Genomic DNA, 23,134 nt, shown 5'->3' with positions numbered 1-23,134 from the left:
TATTTTAGCTGCCTCTGGTTCCAAGGACCAACTTCAGTCACAGAAAATATAACTGCAGGAAGGTTACTCGAAACGAAGTAATTATTTCAAAAATGTTAGTTCTCATTTCAATTCCTGGTAGAATACTAAAATAGTTTTTCATACTTAATTGACTTAATTTGAAATGAAACCTTTGCTAATCTATTATGTGGTTTTCTTCGATTTTAATATATGAAAGGATTTCAGGCGTTTAAACTAGCATTCAGAAATACCATGTTATTTCAAAATACTCAAAGCGACCGAATTCTAAATGTATTAAAGAACAATGACAAAATCTACACAGATGTAAGTTATACCATCTTAAAATGACTTATAATCGAGATAATTCTTTCAACTATTTATATTTTTTTAGTTTTCAAATTACATAGTGAAGGCCGAATAATAAAACTTTTAAACGAAATAGTTATTTGACCATTTAGTAATAATATTGTATTTGTTATTATAACAAAAGACTATTTTACATTTTCTTAACGATGGCCATGTGTTAGTTAAATCCGTGAAAAGAAAAACGTGTAGTACATGAAGCGAATTCACGGTCACGTTACTGTCGCGTCATCAGGTGTAACGATCGTCAGCACGGGAATTAGTGATGTCGATGTCGCCAGTAGTCAGTTTGCGACCATCTGTTCATGAAACATGCGTTCTCCATGCCATTAGACGACTTCGTTAATGAACTGCCATCGGAACAATGTTTCAGCGTGTAATTTATTCATTATACAGACGTCCTCGATCAGCCAGCCGCCAGCGGAAAGTCACCGTTTCAAATTCTTTTCTTTACTACTAAAACACATGAGTGCTAGTTCTGATCGGACGATAAACGGACAGTTGTTTAGCTTGGTAGTATTATTTTAACTGCGACTTAGCTTATTAACTTTTTCTTTAACTTATCAGGTAAATATTTTCGGAAGATAATAATCAATATAAATCGAATGTTAAAAGTGTAATCACAGTGAAGCTTATCAGTTATTAAAATAAAACGTTACGAGCAAACGATAAAAAAAATTGGACCGCAATAATAAGTTAATATGTATTCATAATAATAGAAAAAAATATTTATTTAAATTGATGTGGTGCCTTGAAGAAAATAAAGACAACTAGACAATACTGAAACATAAACATAAAGCTCCTGAAAGTGAAAATGGGCAAGTGTTAATAGACATGGAGAAAACAATGCAGGCGCAATCCTTGAATAAGAACACATGCTGGGTGTGCTTGCTGCCGCCATGGAGGTTCACAGACATATCGGAGGAGAAACTGTATCTGGCCTACACAGAGCGGCAAAGGCAAAGAGCGGTCCTACGACTGCTTGCCACCGGATTGCTATTCCAAATTTTTGCTGCGATTGTCCCCGGCGAGAGTAACCTTTACTTCGCTTATACTTTCGTAGGCATTGCGTTCTTAGTCAATGTAGTTCTATTGGCGATGTATGCCTTCGTTCGACGAGCACGTTATGTAATGAACCACATTGCATGGCTTTTCATCTGGGCTCAGCTTCTGATAAGCGTGTCACGTCGCATTGGAGATTCCTACAACGAGTTGCTCGGGTGGGCTGTCGTCGTGCAATTTTTCACGGTTGCTATGTTACCCTTTCATTATGTCATACTGTTACTCTATAGTTTGCTCTCATTATCAGGGTATCTTTTTGTTCAATATTACCTGGCTATCACAACGGAAAATAGGCTTCCCGAAGACTTTTTTGGTCAGGTGCGTTACATCCTTGACTATGTCTATTTATGTCTTTAAATTAATTACAGTGGTTTATTGAGCTAACATGGTTTAATTTATGCAGCAATTAGCAAATGGTACCTTATTGATGGGAGGTACGCTTTTGGGAGTAGTCGCATATATTGTTGGAGAACGACAACAAAGAAATTCTTTCCAAGAAACAAAACGAAGCTTACGTGATAAACTCACCATCGAACAACAAAGTAAAGAACAGGTTCGACTACTATTACTATAAACATTTCAGAGATTAATAAAATAAGTAAATTGAAAATTGCAATATTATAACTATTGCACTTTAGGAGAGACTGCTGCTGTCGGTGCTTCCCGAACATGTCGCCGTTCAAATGAGACAGGAACTAGGACTTATCGACACACAATTTAAAAAGATTTACATGTCGCGGCACGAAAATGTTAGGTGAGTAATTTTTATCATTAATTACTTTATTGGCTGTAAATTGATTCAGAAAAAGAAATATACTCTACTGTGATACATAACTTTAGTTTTTAATGGCAGCATACTATACGCTGACATCGTGGGCTTCACTGCAATTTCATCTACATATTCAGCCCAAGACCTAGTTGCAATTTTAAATGAGCTATTTGCGCGCTTCGATCGACTCGCTGAGGTATGGCTTATTTATTAACGTATATTAATATTGTTATTTGGAGATATTTACTAATTTATTTAATTTCAAGAAATACAATCAACTGCGAATCAAAATCCTGGGAGATTGTTATTATTGCATTAGCGGCGCACCACTGGAGCGACCGGATCATGCCGTTCTTTGCGTTCACATGGGATTATCAATGGTTAAAGCGATAAAGTAAGATAGTTTTATAATAAATTATGAATACAATTCGTAAGCAATATAATAAGATATATTTCTAATACATTTGTTACCTAGTCAATTTAGACAAAAGAAAAAGTCATATAATGAAATATGAAAAATTAAACATCACAATCGTCTTGATTTGTACCACCATTAGCATTCCTAGTGATTTCTTGTTTGAGGGCTTTTAAAATCGGTTGTGTAGTCCAGTGCTTTAATATTTTTTTCTTTAAGAAATAAAATATTATTCAGATATGTACAACAAATAACGAACTCGCCGGTGGACATGCGCGTGGGCATACACACCGGCGCCGTGTTGGCCGGGGTCCTAGGTCAGAGACAGTGGCAATTCGACGTCTACTCACGCGATGTCGAACTTGCTAACAAGATGGAGAGCAGTGGAATGGCTGGGTAACTACTTGCTTACTTTAGCAAATTAATTCGACAAAATTATGAGTTGACCAAGCAACTTATAGTTTTAAAAGGGTACGTTATATCCTTCAGATCTAATATTATTAAAATATAGATTAAAAATGTTTTTCAACGTTAGTTTCTAAAATGTTCATTTCTGTTTAGACTTCAAAACAAGTGTTATGCTTTAGTCTCCCGAGTTAAAAGTATAATTCCAAGTTTTGTCATAAAAAAAAGTTACATTGTATAGTATAAGGTTTAACTTCAATATGGCTTTAATACATATTTTTTTACGTCAGTCAATATTAATTTGACTTAGTTCGTGTTTCGTGTAAAGATTATCATATATTTTTGGACTTACATAAATTATTAATAATAAATTGAATTTTCGTAATATTAATTTGTGTGTTAGTTATATTCATAGATAATCTTGCGAGACTGTATCTAGGAAACAGTTTTCAACGTCGCATGATGGGATTAGCGACATCGAAATAAATTTATGACTTTCTCGATGTTGCAAGCCGGTGCCCGGTGATCGTTGCTCGGTGTCCGGTGCTTGGTGACATCAGACTTTGCGGCGTGCAACTTGTTAAATGTCCAATTTTCTTAAAACCTTATTAAAATATATTGCGTCCATAAATTAAAAATTTGCCAAACAGATTACATGCTGGAAACAATTTTCAGAAGATTATTTCTGTAAATATTCAGACGATTAATGTCTTAATTGGACTAAATTGACCATACTATTATTAACAAGTTACCGCTAATAGAGGTAAGTACATAGGATTCTAATAAAATTATGGGAAACCGTTCGTAAAATATACAACACCGCGTTTGACACAAAACGCTTACAAAGTATATCTAGTACTTGGTGGATCGATGTCTGGCGTTGAAGAGGGCGACGTGCAAAAGACAATTTTAAACTTGGCCTCAAAACCTATATTTTTTTACCGTAGCGTACAGAATTGTTATTTTGGCCCTTAAACCGAAAACTTTACTTAATTTTAAACAGGACTGATAACGGATATTTATATTATTAAATAGAGTTAGTTTAGTAGTGTTTTATATACATCTAGCAAGAAGCATCTGCACGAGACACTATTGCGTCAGATATTTGTTATGCAAAATACTTTAATTTTATTATCAAAAGCTTGAATTGATGACCTTATTTTTGGCCTTGACCGTATTCCAGCCCTAACAAATTATTCTCTACGGGCTAATCGTATTGGCATGTTTATGAGAACTTGCGAATATTTATGAGTACGTGAAACAACGCAATATAATTAAGCTTGAATTATTTTTAGTAAACTATTTCATTTGTTTTCTTTATTACGTAAACAAACGAAACGTAAAAACTGACTTGGGAACTAGCTACAACTGTTGCTATTTGTATAAAGCCACAAATACCGGTAAAAAGTGTTAACTATAACTACTTTATACTTTTTGTTACCTAAAAATATTTATCATTCGGATAAATATGAGCTAGAAGCATGGGATATAAGAATAAGTCTTTGTTTCATATGCTGTATAATCAAGCTAAGTGATGTGGCAAAGAAAAGCAACTTTAGACCGAATTGTTTATTATTAAATTATATTATATATCTTTTAAAAAAAATCGTAACTTTTATTTTATGTAACTCGCATGAAAACTTTACGAAAGATAAATTCTATTAACTTATTATAAAGTTTTATTTATCATCGTGTCATAAGTTTATGAACGAAAAGCACCTATTTCTTTTCTTTTACAATAAATACTCAAAAACTTGAGTTATTATATTAATTTAAATAACTCTAAAATATGTCACGAATCTTTATTTGATTCGGTTGTATATATTATATTATGTCTGATATGTTTCGTGTAGCCGACGCTGGCGGTAGCCTGGCTCCCGCTAAGTCCCTCCACTCTAACTATCGATCCCGACTTGCGCATCCAATCGCAGCTTGCGTTATCATGAATAACAAATTGGATACTTAACTACGAAAAGCTTCTACTCTAAACGATTGTAATTTTACAGTTAAATTAAACAGTTTATTAAACATTTGTTATTTATTTACTGGCAATTGTTTCGGTAAATATAAAACACAGTATTTAAATATTATGGCAGGAATAAAATGAGATCAATTGCTTCGAATTAAGTAAATTTTAATCCCGTGACCTCGACGTCATTGTAAGCTTATACTCTGAAGTTATCTTTAAAAAAAAAACAAAAAAAGGTAAGATACAAGTACTTCAACATATCTCGTTTATTTTGTTAATATTTATAACGTTATTAAGTTTGATAATTAAAGAAGTTCCCTTTAACTTCCAGCCTTGACTGAATGATATGACCTTGTCAGCATAGCGAGCTAATTGGAGCGCCAAGTGATTTTTACGAGTATTACTTCATTAATATAATTATGTTAGAATGTTATGAGTGGAACTAAAATATTTGATAATTTACAGACGCGTGCACGTATCTGAGATGACTTTGAGCTTTCTCAATGATGAGTTCGAAGTGGAACCCGCGTACGGGGAGCGGCGCGAGGAAATGTTACGTCAGGCCGGCATCAAAACCTATTTCATAGTACGCGTCCTTAAACCGGTTAGTGAATATAAAAGAAAATTGATAAAATAAGTAATTTAACCAGCTTGACTGTCTCTACTATAATTCCGGGGAAGGTAAAGAATAGGATGATACGTCATTTTTCTGAACTGTTTTTGACTTACTGCTACAACAATGGAATGAACATACTTGCACAAGTAATGTTTGTGCGAGTTTGACTCCTATTATTATAACGTTGTGTAACGTATCGTGGCTCCAATTTTTCTGAAATAATATTGCTTATTCTAAAACTTACTAATACTCTTTCCGAATTTAGTTCCAGAGCAGCGGCGGTGGGGGCGTCGGTGTCGTTGTTGTTCCTGAAGATAGAAATATGCCGGATGGCGAGGTGGTGGAGGCAAGGAACAGTGCGGACACGCTGTCGGAGCTGCGAGACGACGACGAGGACTCTGTAAGTTCCCGGTACAACTATCTCGGCCCTTCCATGTACTCTTTAAAAGTCTGAATATACAACTGTACGGTAATAGTTTTGCAGTAAATATAGCTTTGTTAGTTGTAGCGTATTAATACCATCCGCTTGGAAAGAGCCCTTCATTCCGATTTCTCCTAGCAATTTATGAGTCGGTTATCTACATCAAAATATGTTGCTCATCGATTACATGGAGACGCTTCGTACATTATCCATAGGTTCTATCGCCGCAAGACGAGAGCGAGGACAACGAAGAATCAAAAATACTCGCCATGTTAGAAGAAGAACTCGTTAATAGAGATGATGATAGGTAAGTCCGTTTCTATATTGAATGCGTTCATTTCTCGTCCATAAAAAGACTTACATTTTACGCCGTATATTTTAAATTGCTAAGATTATTTTCCCAGTATTTTTCATTTGCCTTGAACTTATTTCAATTAATAGGGATCGTATTTTCTGCTGAAGTACTTATTTCTGTTCGATTAGTTTGATCATGTCTTTATAAATAGAAACATGTAAGCTAATCACTGGCACTCCAAAAAATGTGTTTCGGTTGTATTGTATTTGCAAATATAATGTATGATGTATGTATGTATACTATGGAAAGTACATTGTATGGGCATATCTTATTTAGTGATGATGAATTTTTATAGAGAGCTAGCAGACGCGACGAACCTTTGCCTCACGTTCAAGTCCAGAGAGGCGGAGTTTGCGTTCACGCACCGCACGGATGTGTGCCCCATGGCGGCGATGGCGCCCCCGCTGGTGCTGCTGCTGACGGTGGCGGCCATGGCCAGCTTCATCGAGCCGTCCGCCTGGTCGCTGTACCTCGTCCTCGAGCTTGCAATCTTCCTTGGCAACGTTTTCTTCTATGCCAACTACAAATACGAACAGTTTAAGGTTGACAAATTTTAGGTTATCTTGTTTTGATGGTATCTGTGTGATGTTCGTGATAATTTTAATTTTAAAGATATTTCCCTTAGTAAGAATTATTTAATTAGAAAAAGGACGAAGCGATTTGGTGTATGTATTTTCGAGGTACAGAAGAGGTTTGGACATAGATGAGGTACACAAAAAAGTAAAGGTCTTTAAGAGAGTATAAAGATAGATGTATTCAAATAGAAAAGTTTCTAAAATCACGGTGAAAGGTAGTTTTCTTTTATGGCCAGAAACTTTCCAATCGAATTCTCAGCAGTGACCACGCACCTGCTTATCGTAGCAAGATATAAGTCGAATTGATAATGAACTGCACGATCTTTAACTATGAAATTCATATTTTGCTTTGATTTGGTTCTAGACAAAGACAATAAGCCCGACATCGAAGATAATATGCAACATATTCAACATAATGATGTTCGGAATTGCAAATATTACCATCTTGGTATGTATACATACATAATACTTCCTATAAACTAGTAACTAGCTGTGCCTCAGATAATTTAATTACCCTTTATTTCGCGATTGTGTACTACTTCCTCCCTTGCTGTAAATTTCAAAGAATTTGCAAAACTGATTGCACCTATTCCTAATATTTTTCCTTACTAATGGTATCTAAGCATACAAAATATTCGATCTATTATTTATAACTGTTACTTTAGATTCCATTAAAAATGGAGCCCAATTTTCATAACAAAAAATCCGAACTACATCGGTTTTCGTGGAATATTCGGCCTGCAACAGCCTTGCGAAATAATATGCACGCCACCGGGTTATTTCCGAAAAATATGACGGTTTTTTTTATTTTTTTTTGAATACAATATTTTTTGCCTTAGTTTTTTAAAACTTTTTGCATTAAGTTCTTTTACACTATTTTGTTTTAAAGTTCCTTGCAGTTTTTTGTTATTTGTTAAAACAAAAGCTTTGCTTAAAAATATGTAGCATTAATTTTCATCATTTCGAACATTTGTATAATTATTTATTTGGATTAATTGATTTTGTGAAGTGTGTCCGTTCTGTTAATAGTATGTCGACATGTTTCAAAGGTGATCTGCGGAGATTTCGACATCGTGCGGTCCGAGGATGGGCAGCGGGAGGACGCGCCGGCGCGTGGCGGTGCGCGCCGCTGCATGCATCCCACTTACTATTACCATGTAACTTGCCACTTTACGCTTGTACAAGTACAATTTTTCTGGTATTCACAAAATTATCAACTTCTCATGACGGTCAAGTGATGAGTTACTTATGAATATTACTCTTAAGATTAAATAGCACCGTGCATTATGAAATAATTACGAATAATTTTTGAATGCTTTTTGAATCAAAAAAGAAATATTACTTATAGTCCTGCTCTTTTATTCTTCACGGGTTTGAGAATTTTTCTGTTTTTTTTCAAAATGATGTTTTGTACATGAAGATCGCCGTGGGCGCGGCGTGCTGCACACTGTGGCCGGCGATGTCGTTTGGTAGGATGCGCACCGCCTACCTGTTGTCGCTGGTATTAACGCACGTCGTGCCCGCTCTCCACTCGCCCAAGCTGCTCGCCCTGCGCAACCCTGCCCGCGACCCCTTTGATACACTGCTACATCATGGAAACACAACACACTACGCCGATCAATTCCTCTTAGTGATGTAAGTACATTATTAGCTTATTAATGATGACTTACATAGGCCGCTTAACAGTAAATTATTATAATAAAAATATTTCTTTATTATTATACATGGGGTACGCCTAACGAGTAAAAGTAAAATACAATCGCGTATTGACAACACTATTCGAAATTGCTGTATTGTTTTTAGATTTATTGTTACGGTTATTTGACACATATTTTACAACGGCTTTTACATACCCTACTCAACACTTTTTATTGGATTTGTGTTTCTAAAAATATTATATGTGTAGCTATTATCCTAGCTACATTCATTATGTTTGAATATTTTATTTATTTAACGAATACGAGTAGTATAATTATTTATTAACGTTGTTGAATGCTACTATTATTCAAGTTTTTACGTAATAACTTAAGTAATTATAATATTTTCATTACACTGGATTTTTGTATTATCATGTGCCGCATTAAGCCGGGGTTTGTTAACTGACTAAACAAGATAATTAGCGTTGAAAACTTTCTTAATCTAAAAAAGTACATGGCCGATTTCTGTACTTTAAATCAGATTGGTAAATGTAAATATATTTGTCTTATAGTGACATTCTTCATGGGAATAATAAATATAATTAATAATGTACAATAGGTACAGTGGTATTAGATTGAGCAATATATTCGTGACGACGTTTATGTAACCTCTGCAGTCTCGCAGGTTTGAGGTTATGACAGGCGATTTTGCAATTTGCATTACTATCCTCACAGCATCATTGCTTAGAAATAGCAAAGGTTTATTGAAACTTGTTTATTTTTAACACATGGAATGTTGCAAAATTTTAACTAGTGTTAATTTTTTACAATCAAGTAGTACCACCTACTGAGATTAGAATATTCATATCCAATTATATAACTCAAATCATATAGAACGAATTGCCGAAACATTTTTTAAGATCCGCCTGTGCGGTAATATCTGGCTCAATGAAGAAGTAAGAGCAATAGAAAAAGAAGACGTAGAAGTAAAGCACAAAGGTCATGTTTACTTAGCGCACATACAAAGAAGAAAATTTTCTTTACTAGTCGTACCACGTCGTGCGGATTCCAACAGCTTACGACACATCGTTCATAAAATCGGGTGATATTGGAAATTGGGTAAAAACTGTTCTATTACTACTTTTAAATGTTCCAATCGAATCCTATAATGAAGACGGTGTGCAAGATGCAAATTTGGTGGTTTATTAAGTTGTAGTGAAGGGCTAATTCACACATTTTCGATGTATTTGCGATGTCTGCTAGTCTAAGGCTTTGCTCAGACTAGTGTTTGTATTGTTTGAAATGTTGATCGTAAGATTTAATTTTTGTTTTTGCAGGATGCAACTTCACAGTGCCAGAAACATCTTCATGTTATTCATCATATTCATCGCTCTTCTGGTATATAATCATTACGTGAGTTGTACTCCAATAATGTTAATATTAGTAAGAAATAAAATAAGATAACAATGTAATGAATCTAAGGACACGCTTTGAAACCATTACATGCACGTGATACAAAATTGGCGATAATTTGCAATGAATAGGTTTGTTAACAATGCTATGTAACATAATTTTAATAATTAATTTAATATAAAATGTAACTGTTACAATTTGTTGTGTGTTACGGTAGTGCGAGTCGTTGGAGCGCGCGCGACACTCTCGCGGGGAGCGCATGCGCGCGCAGGCGGAGCAGGCGATCGACCTGCGGCGGCGCAACCAGGCGCTGGTGCACAATGTGCTGCCACCGCACGTCGCCAGCCACTTCATGGGCGCGCGCCACCACCACCGCGACCTCTACAGCCAGAGTTACGCCGAGGTCGGCGTGCTCTTCGCCTCCATGCCCAACTTCTCTGGTACATTCTACAACCAAATATTCTAGTATTGACCTTCATTTTTGTGCTTGCAGTTATGTGACGCGAATTCAATATTACTTTATTTCTGCCCTGCCTAAATATAGTGTGACAATATACTCTTTTTATGTTTTACACTCTGCATTTTTTTAGCTTTGCTAGCATTTTTGCTAAAGACAGGAAAGCTCACAACTAAATGTGACAATAGTGGCGATAAATTCACGCGTAACTTAATTAATAGTAAATATTAAACTGATATATACACACGGCTAAACACTCACGTGAGTGTTTAGCCGTGTTTATATATCAGTTTAGTATAATGTCTCACGAAAGTTTGAATAATTTAATAGTAAATATGTTTTTCTTATAAGAAAACATGAGTAATGATGCATTGTGAGTGAATATTTTAAAATGATACCAACGTTGATGTTGAGAACATAACAACATGATATCATCTTAAAATATTCAATATAAACTTATTATTAGAAATAAATTCTTATTCTCTTTTTTCTTGGCAACATTTATACATACATAAACATAATATCAAGCCAAACTTAGAGGACAAAGAAGTTCTTTAGCCAAGTATAAATCACACTTGTATACGTTATCTTCAGACACATTAAGATGACAAATGATTTATGATTAATTTAGGCAAAAAACTAACGCGGTTTCATAAACAGTATTAGTTTGACAGCGGCTTTCCCATTTGCTAACTTTGGAAAACATCATACAAGTATGCTACTTCGAATAAGTATCGAACGCAAGACCTGCGATGTAATAACGTAACAGTGATCATAGCAAATACTCCTACATACGCGTAAACATCTGATCTGTCTCCGTTAAAGTCATTAAACTTTCTAATGGTATCTGTAATTTTATTCGTATGTCAATTAACTCGAAGAGTGACTAATGTTAACGCATTTGCTTTAGTCCGGGCTTCTAAATGCTATGCAAATCAACCCATCTTTGTTCAGAAAACGAGTTGTACAAATGGTGGTCATTTTGTAAAAGCAGGTATAAAACGTATTACAACGTAATTGGTAAAGGACTTAATTAACTTAGCACTAAGGTAACACGCAGACTTAAATCCTTGTCTTTAACAAGGTTACGATGTATAAAGACATTTTACCTTATATGTGTGTTTTCTATCTAAATATGTGACTAGACATCTCGGAATATAATTAGCAACGTTCTCGATCCCATAATGGAAAAACAATATTACTATTTTTTTTTTAACAGACAACGTTAAAAATTCGTTTCAACTCAAATCCCATTAAAGAAAATATAGAGTTTTGGGTTAACGATAATAGAAATTATTGCTGGATAGCCTTATAAACCATAAAAAATAAAGATTGGTTTCGTTAATGTTTTGTAGCTTTAATTTACGGGAATTTTTAACTAACACAAATATTATAATGTTTTTAAAACAATAATATATATATATGTTGTTTTGAACTTTATTAAGTAATTGAGAATTGAACCCACGATCTCTTAGTCTAACTGTAATGGTAAAATCAAACAGCAGTATGAGCTTAAGTAAAATTACACAGAGTATAACTGTTCAGTTTATTTACCATAATGTATTACTTATACTTATTTGCGTGTATTCGGTCTAAAATGTAAAATACCGTCTTGTGTTTGCTATTGACCATTTAAAGGTTATAACCTGCATCAATAGATGTCGCTACTTGTAGAGACGGTAGAGACTATTTTAGTGAATTACTCTTGACTCCATTTCCTCAAATAGCTTATCGCAAATTAATTCAGCAAATTATGAATATTTATCCGCAAAGATATGTCATGTCGTAGCGATACACGTCAAGTAAATGAATATCAAAGCTGCTATTCATTTAATTGACACATATTAAAAATTATTTAACCAATCTAAATTAGTTATATTATTTTTATTACAGAGTTCTATTCCGAAGAAACTGTGAACAATCAAGGGCTGGAATGTCTGCGGTTTTTGAACGAAGTAATCTCTGACTTTGACCTGGTAAGGATTATATTGCACATCATCTTTTTAAACCTTGGCCTGCGTATTCGCAATAAATTGATTATTGTTTTTTTTGGATTACCATATTTTTATTATTTCAGTTACTGGAAAATTCCAAGTTCAGCAAGGATATAATAAAAATCAAAACTATAAGTTCCACATACATGGCTGCATCAGGCCTAAATCCCACGCGACAGATGCAGGTAATTTTTTTATATCATAAGGTGGCAAACGAGCTAGCGAACACCTGAAATCGCTGATATAGCGAAGTGACCGTTGCCCATAGACATACGCAATTGCATATGCGTTGCCTACCTTTAATCGACGGAGGAGAGGATGCACAGAAAGAAAATATATTCCATTTCCATGCACATTCTCATCTGGAAAGTCCACTTTCACTTCTCATCCTTTCCTTATAAGAAAAAGGGTGGGAATGGAAAGAGGACTAAATTAGGCCTCCGGGACGCACACTCATCAGACGAAACGCGGAATTGCTTCCACTTGACGCCTGTCTTCTGTGTGGTCGTGATATTTCACCGGGCGAACCGGGCCAATTCGTGCGAAGATGTTAAAGCGGGCTCTACCACTGTAAAATGTAAAGAATAAAAAATATTACTTATTTAACAATTATTTTTAAGAAAGCCATTGTAGTCTAATCGGTGTAAGTTACTACTACATTTGCTATTATGCGTTTGCTAATTACTTCTTAAATATCACAATAATCAGGATGTTAATTAAGTAAACAAGTAAAAAAAAGTAACGCCTGCATTATACCATCTAATTATTTTATTTATTAGTATCGTGCTTTTTTGAAATTGGACAAAATGTAAGGTTATGTATAGTATTGAGTGCAAGCACGAAGCAGGCTAGAACAAACTTTACTTAGTTGTTAAGTACGTCAGTGCCTATCATCAATGTTGTTTAAACTATGTTAATGGTCTTTTTCTAGTTGTACATGGAAAGTATAATTTGTGAAGCGCCAACAGCATGGTGAATCAGGGTTCGGACTATGAACTACTAAAGATAAAGTCGTGGGTTCATGTAATTGATAATAGTAGGAAAATATTTCCGTGTAAAAACTTTAGCTTAGTCAAATAACAATTTCTATACGACCGTATATTCTACTAACTATAGTTTTCATTTGGCGTAGAGGTAGTTATATAGTTCTACAATAGATTATAACAGTTTTAAGTTTTAACTCAAACACTACATTTGTAGTTTTATCTCTTGTCTACTTTATCTGATTTACCAACCAGTTTATCGTCAAATTGAATGGCCTAATGTACTTCTTTAAATAACTCAAGGCCATTTAAAAATGCTAAAGGACATTCGCGTCATGTTTACCTTCGTCAGATACAGGTAGAAAATGATTCTGACTTGAAATTTTAAGATTCGGTAGTATTTGCGTTGTATAAAATGGTTTATTGTTGGTTTGGTTGGTTGTTATATAGTTGGCAGCCCTAGTAAAAGAGCAAACTAAACAATTATACTTAAATGAGATATGATCTGGGACCCATTAACAAATACAACATAATACAAACGAAGTTCTAAGCGACTGATGGCTTAAAACTTTTATGTATTATATATTGTTATCATATTTTTTTTATTATAATTACTGTATGAGCTACTACATTTCCGTTCCTTTATGATGACAATAAAGACGTTCTTATTTATTTCTTTGAAATAATATACTGATTCATAGCAACCTTGCTACATTTGTAAGAAACATTTTTCTATAACAAACTAAATGCGTTGTGATAATAGAGAAACCACCAAAATATTGTGTATTGATTTTAGTGTGCAACTTTGCATCGTTTTTGAACTCAACTTAGTATATGAACCAAACGTTTAATTTTTAATTTTAGCCGTCAGATGGTGTGCTCGTCCGCTGGGCTCATCTCGCATGCCTCGTGGAATTCGCACTGGAACTGCAGAGAGTTTTGACAGCCATCAATGAGCAGTCATTCAACCACTTCGTGTTGCGTCTCGGAGTTAATCACGGACCGATCACAGCGGGTGTGATAGGCGCCCGCAAGCCGCACTATGACATATGGGGCAATACTGTCAACGTCGCATCACGAATGGAGAGCACTGGCAAAGCGGGATGTATACAGGTATTCAAATTCTGCACTTTAAATTGAAAACATTACTTATCTTAAAGGACGCGAATCATATTCAAAATGAATTTGAGGAAAAAATTATGCTTCTCATAATTTATGCGTTTTGGTATCATACTGTAGAAATTCAGTAATTTATTTCTTTATATATGTACATCACTTTTATGATTTCGATTAGAGCTTGAATACGATGTCTTTGTAATTTAGTATAAAACTGTATTCTAATGTAATTTATTATATTATATTTTTTCCATTCAATTATAATAATTGTTATAATTTGTAACCCAAGTGAAATACCGTTATTTACCTCAGGTGACGGAAGAAACTTGTCAAATTCTCCAGTGTTTTGGGTATTACTTTGAGCAACGCGGCCTCGTGGCTGTCAAAGGCAAGGGACAGTTGATGACATATTACTTACAAGGAAAACGCGACTCTGTCACCGGTGAACCAGAGAAATCCATGGTACGTAACACTGTGACTAATAGTATTACTACAATTAATAATGTAAGAGATATGTTTCCTACATTATTAATTGGTAACTCCTCTTTCTATCGCAAAATTGTGGAGAGGTTCAATAAATCAAAGACTTTGATGAATGAAAGACAATGGACTCACTTACTAGATAAAAACCTCTTAATTCTTATGAAATTAATATATGTAAAATGTATACAATGCCGCCTCTGAGACTGCAGTTGTATCAAAATATTTTAATTCTTCGATCTTTATGGAATGCAATAAAGTATGATGAAGTATTGCTCGTATAAGTATAAGAAATATGCTCGCACTTTCCAATTCCTACCTCGTGTCCTTATTTTATGAAATTGGTTAGATAACTGCCTATGAAAATGTCATTTCTTATGTAAGGTATTACAGTTGAAGATGTTAGTCATAGCGTCATGGCATGTAAATCTTTTGATGGAAGACAAGACTTTGGTACGCAGCGTACAGTCTACCCGGACAGGCCGATTTTCCATACGTCGGCCTGACTGGCCAGACTGCGCGTTGTATTACCACTTATCTACAACCAAATCGACGCACGTGGATCATCTCTGATAACTGTAAAGTTTAATCCTGCTAAAATATTTGTTTTTATTTCTCAATTTTGTATTAAAAATAAGAATTTGATTTAAATTTTACCTGTATATAATCAAACAAATAGATTTTACAAAGAATAGGTGGCGAGAACAATGTAATAATGACGTGTTGTTTTCAAATACCTTTCACTTCAGTTCAATATCATGTATAGAGTCCTGTTTGATGTGGAGCTCTAAAGATGCTGCTTGAAGGTCACCCAACGCATACATTTATTCGTATTTTAATTTAAACTAAACGAATTTCAAGGTAATGATATTCACGATCTTACTTTAAGATTTAATGAGTCGTCAGTGAATAATAGTGTGCATTTTATAAAACTATTCAATAACTTTAAAGGGCCTGTAATTATCTTAAATTGCGAAGAGAATTTTGATACACCGATCATTTTATTTAGAATGCATTCTTGTTAACAAATTTTTATTTAGTGATTTTTTGTGATGTATGTGATTTATTTCGTGATGTAGAACAGTGTTTTTAAACATGTCGTATCTTATCCTTGGTGAATGGTGGACGATGCAAAAAAAGACTTGTTTTTTTTATATCTTTGAAGTTTCCTTACGCAGCACTCAGACAGCGGACGCGACCCATATGTTGCAAACTGATACAGAATATGACTTTGTACTTAATGATACATCCCGGATTTGAATACTTATTCTAAACTAAGCTTTTAGTTATGTTATGTAAGAATTTTAAATATAAGATGCGTTTACATTGAGGCATGAACGATATACATAAGATAAACATTTTCATATATAATTCTTTAATGCTACGTCGGTTTTCATTTGTCTTTTAACATTATCTAATTACTTTTGGACGCAGATGGAGGACCCGTGCGAGGCAGACGCCACCGATGCGTTGTTGTCTAACGGAGACGCGACGGACTCGCAGCGCGCAAAACTGCAGTCCCCCGCCGCCGCCGCCGCCGACGCAACCACTGACGTCGATAGACCGTTACTAAATTCCTAAAACTTCACTATATTTACAGATCAAATTATTTTAACATTTGTTCCTTGAAAGTTTTTTATTTATCTTAACGATAAGTTTGTAATAGTAATTTATTTAACTGACTGACGGATTGTGTAGATTTCAAAAATAAGTTAGATATTAATTACTTTCTGTTCATCTTTTTTTCTTTTCTATTTTTATGTTTTTATCCAGTAACTTAAGTTAAAGCATTGACATTATCAAGATAAAAAATTTCATTTTTCAAGTTGAGTACGAATTTGTTACAATGATTTATATAACTTACTTTACTTTTAAAAAGTAATATTTCTAATTTTCAAAAATATACGTAATTTTTCATAACCTGTCGCACATTCGACATTTGCATAAATATCTGAATTGGAGCAATTGCTCTGCTTGACATAAACAAACTCTTTTAATAAAAATATGTCTAAGTAATAGTGATAATTTATGTCATATTTTAAATCAAACTTCACATATCCATTAACAGAGATTTTTAATAAAAAAAATCTCATATGCTTCGTATTGAAGTAAATTTTTATTCATTGTAATTGCAACCAATTTGGTGTTCGTTCGTGTTAAGCTAAAAATTGAAACTGACTTAATTTTTATGATTCGTTTCATTATTATGTTTTAAAATAGTATGGAATTAAAAGATAGGAGAAATATGTATCGAAATGTATTTAACTAATATTTTTCCTTGACTCTATCTAATTTATTGCAAACATTTTTTGCATAAATTAAATATCGTTTATGAAACTTAGAGAATAACTCCCTTAGAGATTTAAAATTTAGCATATTGTGTGCGAAAACGCTTGATTTCATTTTATTTGTGGTCATATAATGGAATACATTAATTAAAATAAAGAGGCGGGATGTATGTCGGTTCGGAGTTTAGGACCCGACTATAATTATTAAAATATTATGTGATGAGATGGAGCGTTATGCTTTCAGCAATAATTATATAATAAAACGTAATAAAGACAAGAATATCATATTTTTCATAAAATTAACTATCATAATATTAAGTAGTTTCTAATCTTTTTATAGCTGGTAGTTAGATATGTATTTTGTAGATGCATATTTTAGTCACTACGTATTTATATTTAGATTTGACGCAACAATAATTAAACGACAATACGATTAGTTTCGTTTAAATAGTTTGACTTTAATATTTCTTTATTTTCATCTTTCATTAAAATTTCAAAATTTAAAAATACTTTTTTCACCTATTTACATGTAGAAGTTTAATTATTATATAGTAATAAATAAATACCGTAATTTAAACTAAACGTCTATTGTTCTACGTATATTTGTAGATTTTGATCCTTGATATCATACCGAATATTATTAATAAGAATGTCTTACTAGTTTCTTAAATCTTTCTAATGTTAATGAATAAAAAAATATCAAAAAAAAGCTGATATTATGTAGTAGATTGTACAGAAGCTATGATCTTCACTCGCCGAAAAGGAATGTTATGACACAGTGATGCGTGAGCGCCGATTCGCGGATTATAATTACATAACGTTCTGTTTACGGACACATCTGTCTGTACTTAGTGTTGCGTCATCTATGAGAATGTAGTCAAATGTCTTGTTACTAAAATGCTATTCGGTATTAGGTTGTATTCTAGTTTTGGTAGGATTGCGATGCTTTGATAAGCAGCTGAATATCTTTGTAACGCAGTTAGTTGTAGCAAGTAAGTCATGAATGTGGTAGAAACTGCTTTATGAAGAGACGCCTACAAGTTTTAGCCTACTACGTAGTGAGCTAGGTATATACCGAATTTAGGTAGCTACATTTAAATGTCATTTAGACTAATGTTCTTAAGTGTTATTTTTAAGTTGCTTACAGTAATTGTAATGAAAATTTCATAAATTTTGTAGAATATTGAATGGTGATATTATTAATCTACTGATATATGGTAGTGTAGATTTACTGAGTATTCTAAGAATTTCTCTAGTAAAGAGGTCTTTCCTGTGATTTATATCTATTGATTTTGGAAATGCTATACTTTATCGTCTTAATAGATCCTTTCATGGGCTATAATTTTATTAAATAAAGCAATATCTTCAAGCTTTTCTATTCATTTAGTATTATCCCTATTCGTTAAGTTATCTTACAGACATGCACACAAACACTTGTAATCGAAAAATGTTACTCAAGATCACAGATTCCCATTTCGCACGATCCCTGTACAACCACCAGTGACCTACAAATACATTTTTAAATTTGAAAAACACTTATGTATTTGCGTGCACGTCGGTTCAAGTATTCTATCACCATTAATTAAATTTTAATGAAAAATCACTTTGTTTTATCTAATTTTAAGGAAATGTGATAGATTTTTGATAAAGCGCTTTTTTAATTTATTGTAGTTGATATACAATGTTACGCCTTATTTGGAGTAAGTCATAATTCAGATGCGGCGTTTGTTACATAGTTTTATAAATTTTATAATAACTGAAAAATACACATTGAGTAAAATCCTATATTTACATACATAAACGTTGATATATAACATGGTTCCGCAAAATATATTGTAATATTTATAATTCGATTTCTTACATATCATTTAAAGAAAACTGTGTTATTTAAAAGGGTAACTGAGGGAGTTTTGTATGCGATATTTCAAATTAACCACTAAAAACTACATTCGAATACTTGCCAATGCCGTCAAAAGTGTTTGGTCTAACTAGGAAACTGTCCCGAGTGGATGTGAATCACAAAACTGCTCTGTGACTAAGCCTCTCCGAACTCGTACATCCGTTCAGGTTCCAGATGTCGTGTAGCTAACTGTTGCAGATGCCGGCAAATGACCTACAACACTATTTATAAGCTGAAATATTTGTATACATAATACCTAAAGTTGAAAGAATTTCAGAGATGATATTTTTGTTTTGTCCGATAACAACTTATTTCTGTTCTGTTTCTTGTTTCTTCTTTCTCTCCCTCATCGTATTGGGCCAAAGAACTTATTTATTTTAATACTTATTTTTCCTATCATCTTCAGCCTCCACTCTTTCCTACGAAGGGTCGGCACATTATGTACTACTCTTCCTTACATCTCTATCAGCCGTCATATCTGAATTCATTTACACTTTTAATCCACTTAATACATTGTATTTCTTTGAAATGTCTATTTTTAAATTACAGTTATAATTGTTGTAAGACTAACTGTTGCTCGTGATTTTATGAGCGTGGAATTAAAACGAGGTACGGAACCCTGAAAATTGGCCTATGTTAGTCCCGCATACACCAGCTACTACTAAAGATACAGAAACTAAATAATTTAATTTAATTTAATTTTAATAATTTTTATATATATGGTTTTTATTTGATGCTTATATTTAATTTAAAGACTTGTTTTTAAAAGCCTCTATAAGATTATGAAAGAAGTTGGTATATTTTGATTGCCATAACACTTTCCTATTAAGAGTGTAAAATTTTGCAGTGTTAGTAGTGCACGCAATAGGCGCTTTACACATAGTGCAACTTATTCCCGCAATAAAACAATGCACTCGACGATGAGAATCATTTGCGCAACTGTAAAAATTGTCACAAGGTTTTTCTTATCTAATTTAAACCTATGTTTTGGATGTATTTGAATGCTTTACAAAGATACGTATTTTCATAAATAAAGCACTTCAGGAAGTAAAATTCAAGTAGTATATTATAATCTCTGGCAGAATTTAATCGTCTGGTTTTAGATCTCATCCCTTTGTTACTGATGATAAGTGACGGCCTTTAATAAACCTACTAGATGCGGCAAAAAAATATAAAATGTCATAAGATGCGCTAACAGTCGAAATGTGCTAGCTTACACTACCGTTCAAATATAAGAAAACAAGATTCGCCTGCCTTAATTTGTAGAATCACAATCAATCATAAAGCTGGGGCTCACTAGCCGCAGGTGGATTTTTACAGTACTTTACCCTTTCTCCTACGTTTATCGAGATCTCTTTCAGTGTGCTTAGGACCTGTATAATCTCTTTGTGATCGAATACAAAGTAATAATATCCAGGTTACTAATATCTTACAAATAAATAATTAATAATCATGAATAGCTTTATAAAATATTCTTTAATATGATAGACATACACTTTTATAGCACTCAATCAAATGAATCAGTCATCTCTTCCGCATTTTATTAAAACATTCAAAGAAATTAGTGCCCAGTCTTCTAGGAAGATATTTATATGTACTCATAAACATACACAGACTTTGTAAAATCTGTGCTTGACAATTCAAGAGCTTTACAAATGTAAGTAATTTTAGTAGAATTTATTTAACGTTTTTTTAATGGGCACACAACGGTTCGATTTATAAATTAATATTTCATAATTTTTAACAACCCACTAGTAACAACAGTACTGTTTTTGTTTCATTAATTAGAACTTTATAATTATAAGATCTTAAATTTATCAATCAGAATATTATATAAGCTGACTGCCAACATTAGGCTAAAAATAATATTCAGACGTATAAAATCGACCTACATTTTAACTTATCGAAGACTAGTCATATGTTAACGAATCTTTGCATACTATCACACGTTTAACAAACAGGTCTTCGAGCTGAATGTTTGCTGAGTATTTTCATACCTACTATGCTACACTGATGTTGAGCGCTATGGTGGGCGTTTATTGTTCAATATGCGGCGTATGAATGTTTAATGATGCGATTACTTCACTGATCCCGCTGGAAGATGCAGGTGATTCACAGAGGATGAGTGCAAAGGGTGCCAGCAGAAGTGTAAGCGCAGCGCGAGAGGGGCGGGCGGGGCGCAGATTGAGGCCACTATTTAACCGCACGTTGGCCGCGCAACGACCTGTTGTGATCCCGTCATGGCGCGCTACGCCCGTGTCGCTACTTTGGCCGCGTGTCTCATATTCGCCTGCGGTGAGTTCTAAACTTTTTACTTACGCCTTCAGTCCTCACATATTCCGCGACGTCATACGCGATGCGATCTCACATCGGCGCATCTCCTAATTATCGGTTGCGTCGACCGCTCTCGGTTCACAAAAGTGAATAGTGAAGTTACATCAAACGTGTCGTCTGAGGTTCGTGTCGTAGCAAAAGTTAAATAATTAATTCCACAGAACGTGATTTCCTTGCATCAAATGACTTAAGAATGTAATCAATGCGACGCGAGCCTTTCAAGGCCATTCGCAATTATACCTCACTGACAACTATCGAGTCTCACTTCTGAATGCGCCTCTAGTGAAATCGAGATTTTAATACGCATTGATTTTGTGTCACAATGTAGGACATTTTCGGAGTTACGAAAACACGTATCCGTCAGAGCCAATGGAAGTGTTGCCTAACCGTTTATATATATATATATATTTATATATATATAAATGTCATATCAAGAAGCTTACTAAAAATATTCGAGCCTATGTTTATGAACTTTAAGTATATTTATCCATTAGTGTAAATAATGTATTGTATATATAATAAATAAAAACGCTAAGTGTGCGGAGTACAAACGTGGAGTAGTCGAAGCGACTACTCAATGCAGCAGCTGAGAACTTTCACATTCGCTGGTTGTTGCGCGGCCGCAACCGCCGCGTCGCGCGCTGCAGGCCGCCGCGCCGCCAGCCGCCGGTGACGTCACACAGCCATTGAGGCAGTCGTGGCCCTCGCCGGCGCGGCGGCGAGGCGCTGCGGCGTAGCACTCAAAGAGACACCTCGTCCTCGCGCCCACAAGCTTGCTATTAACTCTCATAAAAAGTTACGATTACATTTACATGAAATATTAATATGTTACGTATACGTTACATTGGATTATTACAGCTGATATTAAGCTTGCAAAACTAAAAACAGTATAGTGAGATATTCAAGGATACCACCACCTCTTATAGGAAAAACACATGTTCAATTATATTTAACTATAATTTAATGAATCGAATAGGAAATGTTGAAGATAATATGTTTTATCTACAACCTAAGAGTAGCCATATAACAATTGTTACAGTCACTCGTTACTTAACAATACAATAACTAAGTGATGTAAACAATACATTCTATAATTAATAATATTTGTAAAATTTACATTTAAAACGAGTAAGATTCCTTCTTGATTAATATCATTAATCATATAAATAGGCCCATGGTCAAACAGAGATTTACATGAAGAGCGTTTATTTTTTGCAAAAATTTTAAACACTTGAAGTTGTCCCAAAATTGTTAATTTGGACATTGGTGCCATGATAATCAGTTAAATTATCATATTATGTAGTAGCATTATAATCAAAGAGTTATTATTAATTTGTAAAACGTAAAGTAATATTATTACTTAGTTGTTAATGTATATAAAAAATGATTGCCGATGACAAAGGAAATAATAACAATATTCAAGTAAATTAACAGTAATATAATTAAGTTTTTTTTGTCAATTAACGAAATGACTTATCAATCATTTATACGTATCATATGTACTTGATATGAATCAAATCTTCAATTTACTTGTATCTTTGTGTAATTTCCAGTTTCAAATCCACATGCATTATATTGCTGC

At 33.8% G+C, this 23,134-nt stretch overlaps 2 protein-coding genes across 2 annotated transcripts in view; both read left to right on the top strand.

The window, feature by feature from the left end:
• The first annotated feature begins 1,107 nt into the window (after window positions 1-1,107).
• Ac3 (Adenylate cyclase 3) lies at window positions 1,108-16,700 on the top strand. Its single transcript, XM_013325607.1, has 20 exons — window positions 1,108-1,743; window positions 1,829-1,978; window positions 2,064-2,179; window positions 2,279-2,390; window positions 2,461-2,588; window positions 2,847-3,005; window positions 5,449-5,587; window positions 5,865-5,999; window positions 6,236-6,327; window positions 6,671-6,917; window positions 7,315-7,398; window positions 8,000-8,107; window positions 8,371-8,585; window positions 9,925-10,000; window positions 10,218-10,440; window positions 12,351-12,433; window positions 12,535-12,636; window positions 14,299-14,547; window positions 14,863-15,012; window positions 16,465-16,700. Exons 1-20 carry the CDS (start codon window positions 1,198-1,200, stop codon window positions 16,609-16,611), a joined length of 3,261 nt encoding a protein of 1,086 aa, XP_013181061.1. The 5' UTR covers window positions 1,108-1,197; the 3' UTR covers window positions 16,612-16,700.
• A 4,745-nt stretch (window positions 16,701-21,445) lies between these two features.
• The window catches only part of serp (chitin deacetylase-like protein serp), an 8,604-nt gene continuing 6,915 nt past the window's right edge, over window positions 21,446-23,134 (top strand). The window contains 1 exon segment of the mRNA NM_001311931.1: window positions 21,446-21,513. Within this exon segment, the coding sequence (NP_001298860.1) occupies window positions 21,459-21,513 (55 nt within the window). The 5' untranslated portion in view covers window positions 21,446-21,458.

The sequence above is a fragment of the Papilio xuthus genome, unplaced genomic scaffold (genome assembly GCF_000836235.2).
Source record: "Papilio xuthus unplaced genomic scaffold, Pxut_1.1 DF824655.1, whole genome shotgun sequence".
NCBI lineage: Eukaryota > Metazoa > Arthropoda > Insecta > Lepidoptera > Papilionidae > Papilio > Papilio xuthus.
This window is presented reverse-complemented; position numbering and strand designations above follow the sequence as displayed.

What these genes read in the sequence shown, in the direction of transcription:
- Ac3 (XM_013325607.1), top strand. Translation starts at nt 1,198, where the DNA reads ATGGAGAAAACAATGCAGGCGCAATCCTTGAATAAGAACACATGCTGG. An exon ending in GCAAAGCGGGATGTATACAG is followed by an intron (nt 14,548 to 14,862) that starts GTATTCAAATTC and finishes TATTTACCTCAG; the next exon opens with GTGACGGAAGAAACTTGTCA. An exon ending in GTGAACCAGAGAAATCCATG is followed by an intron (nt 15,013 to 16,464) that starts GTACGTAACACT and finishes TTTTGGACGCAG; the next exon opens with ATGGAGGACCCGTGCGAGGC.